A 2258-nucleotide genomic window follows, 5' to 3' on the forward strand; every position below is an offset into this window, starting at 1 on the left:
AGAAGACTCATGAAGAGAAGAAGACCGAAGAAGAGAAGAAGACCCACGAAGAGAAGACTCACGAAGAGAAGAAGACCCATGAAGAGAAGAAGACCGAAGAAGAGAAGAAGACTCACGAAGAGAAGAAGACTCATGAAGAGAAGACTCATGAAGAGAAGAAGACCGAAGAAGAGAAGAAGACCCACGAAGAGAAGACTCACGAAGAGAAGAAGACCCATGAAGAGAAGAAGACCGAAGAAGAGAAGAAGACCCACGAAGAGAAGACTCAGGAAGAGAAGAAGACTCACGAAGAGAAGAAGACTCACGAAGAGAAGAAGACTCTCATGAGTGACCCTCTCTTTTTAAATGCAGCTTCTTCTTGATATTTCCACCTTCATGAGATGTTTCCACGCAGGCGTCTGAACGATTCATCTGCTGCAGTCGACCTGGTTCTGTTAATTGTGTTGTTCATTCTTGGTCAGACCCGTTGCCTCAGACTGATTTCTTCTGATTAAAGTTCAAATATTCCCATGTGTGGCCGCTGCCAGTCGGTGGCGTCTGGCCACCGCCGGCTCCTCAACATTCCTCAGCTGCTCAGCCAATGAACGCACTGACTTCACTGTGATGTCATTTCCTGCCTGGAGGGGTTGACGGGCAGCAGATCAGAAGCGTGACTCAGGTGAGTCTCGATCTGATCCCTGAGGGATTCACTCCTCCAGCGACACCAGGACGTTTCCAGAGGTCAGAGCTGATCCTTCATGTCTGATGTGAAGAGTCGACATCACAACCTCAGACGTCTTCTCACACACAGAGGAGCATCGAGCACGAGGTCATCACCTGTCTCCTCATCAGCACCGACAGGACAGACAGACAACTCACTGACCGGAGATATATCACAGACGCTTAGAATAGATCCTGTGTGTGGGTGAGAGAGAGAGAGAGAAAGAGGGAGTGTGTGTGTGTGAGAGAAAGAAAGCGTGTGTGTGTGTGTGGGTGAGAGAGAGAGAGATGGTGTGTGTGTGTGTGTGTGAGAGAGAAAGAGTGTGTGTGGGTGTGTGTGAGAGAGTGTGTGCGTGTATGTGTGTGTGTGTGTGTGTGTGTCCTCCAGATGTTTTTCAATGTGCTTCTGCTGCCATCTGCTGGTCAACACAAGAACAATCAGAGTGGAATCACACGAGGAATCATCGAGGGAACACATCTGTCTAAAAATATCAAACAAATATATCAGTCATAAGTAATGTATAAAAACGAACTGAAAATTGGACGTGCAGGAGTGTGTGCGTGTGTGTGTGTGTGTGTGTGTGTGTTTGTGTGTGTGTGTGTACATATTTATAATGTGCATATCAGTGAGTCATTGTTCTATGACTCAAGTTGTACTGAGCAGAAAATCTTCTCAGTGGAAAAGATTCAAGATTATTTAAAAAGGATTCAGGAAAAGATCTCGACGTGAAAAGTAAATGATTTTACAGTAAATATTATATATGAATTACCTCCACTGACTGCTGCAGTGGTTCAGTCTGAACACTAGGGGGCAGGCTGGTCTCACTAGAGACAACAGGTGAAAATTACTAAAGTGAAAAACTGTTAAATATATATTAAATGTATTAAATACATTCATTCACAAATTCATTTAAGAAGATATGAATTGTTTTATATTTTAATGGCCATTAAAAAAAGGAATTCATATAAATATCAAAATAATATATTAGTTTTATTTGTATTGAGCCAAATGATAATATACTATAAATAAAATAATAATACTGATGTATTATCTCAAGGCTCTTTACATAGAAGACCTGAGAGTGATAGAGAACCCACAGGTGGATCAGCAGCGTCTCAGTCTTTGCGCAGCAGCGACCAGAGGATGAAGATGAACTCCTCTTCGTGAACAGAGGATGAAGATGAACTCCTCTTCGTGAACAGAGGATGAAGATGAACTCCTCTTCGTGGAGAACCGAGTCGCTGCTCGTGTCCTCCGGCTTCTCGCTGCTCTTCGTGCTCGGCACCGCGGGGAACTCCCTGGTGCTCGCGGTCCTGTGTGGGAGCGGAACCATGAACACCACCAACCTGTTCATCCTCAACCTGGGGCTGGCGGACCTGGGCTTCATCGTGCTGTGCGTCCCCTTCCAGGCCACCGTGTACACCCTGGACCAGTGGCTGTTCGGACCCGTGCTGTGCAGGCTCGTGCACTTCTTCATCTTCCTCACCAGTCACGCGAGCATCTTCACCCTGGCGGCGGTTTCTGTGGACAGGTGCGTCTCCTCCAGATGTTCCCACAC

General features: G+C 46.0%; 1 protein-coding gene across 1 annotated transcript in view; it reads left to right on the forward strand.

Moving 5' to 3' along the window:
- Window positions 1–1911: 1911 nt before the first annotated feature.
- Window positions 1912–2258, forward strand: part of LOC128427214 (galanin receptor 2a) — a 556-nt gene continuing 209 nt past the window's right edge. The window contains exon 1 of the mRNA XM_053414313.1: window positions 1912–2231. Coding sequence (XP_053270288.1) covers window positions 1912–2231 — 320 coding nt within the window. The remainder of the gene's footprint in view (window positions 2232–2258) is intronic.

Source organism: Pleuronectes platessa, chromosome 21 (genome assembly GCF_947347685.1).
Source record: "Pleuronectes platessa chromosome 21, fPlePla1.1, whole genome shotgun sequence".
Taxonomy (NCBI): Eukaryota; Metazoa; Chordata; class Actinopteri; order Pleuronectiformes; family Pleuronectidae; genus Pleuronectes; species Pleuronectes platessa.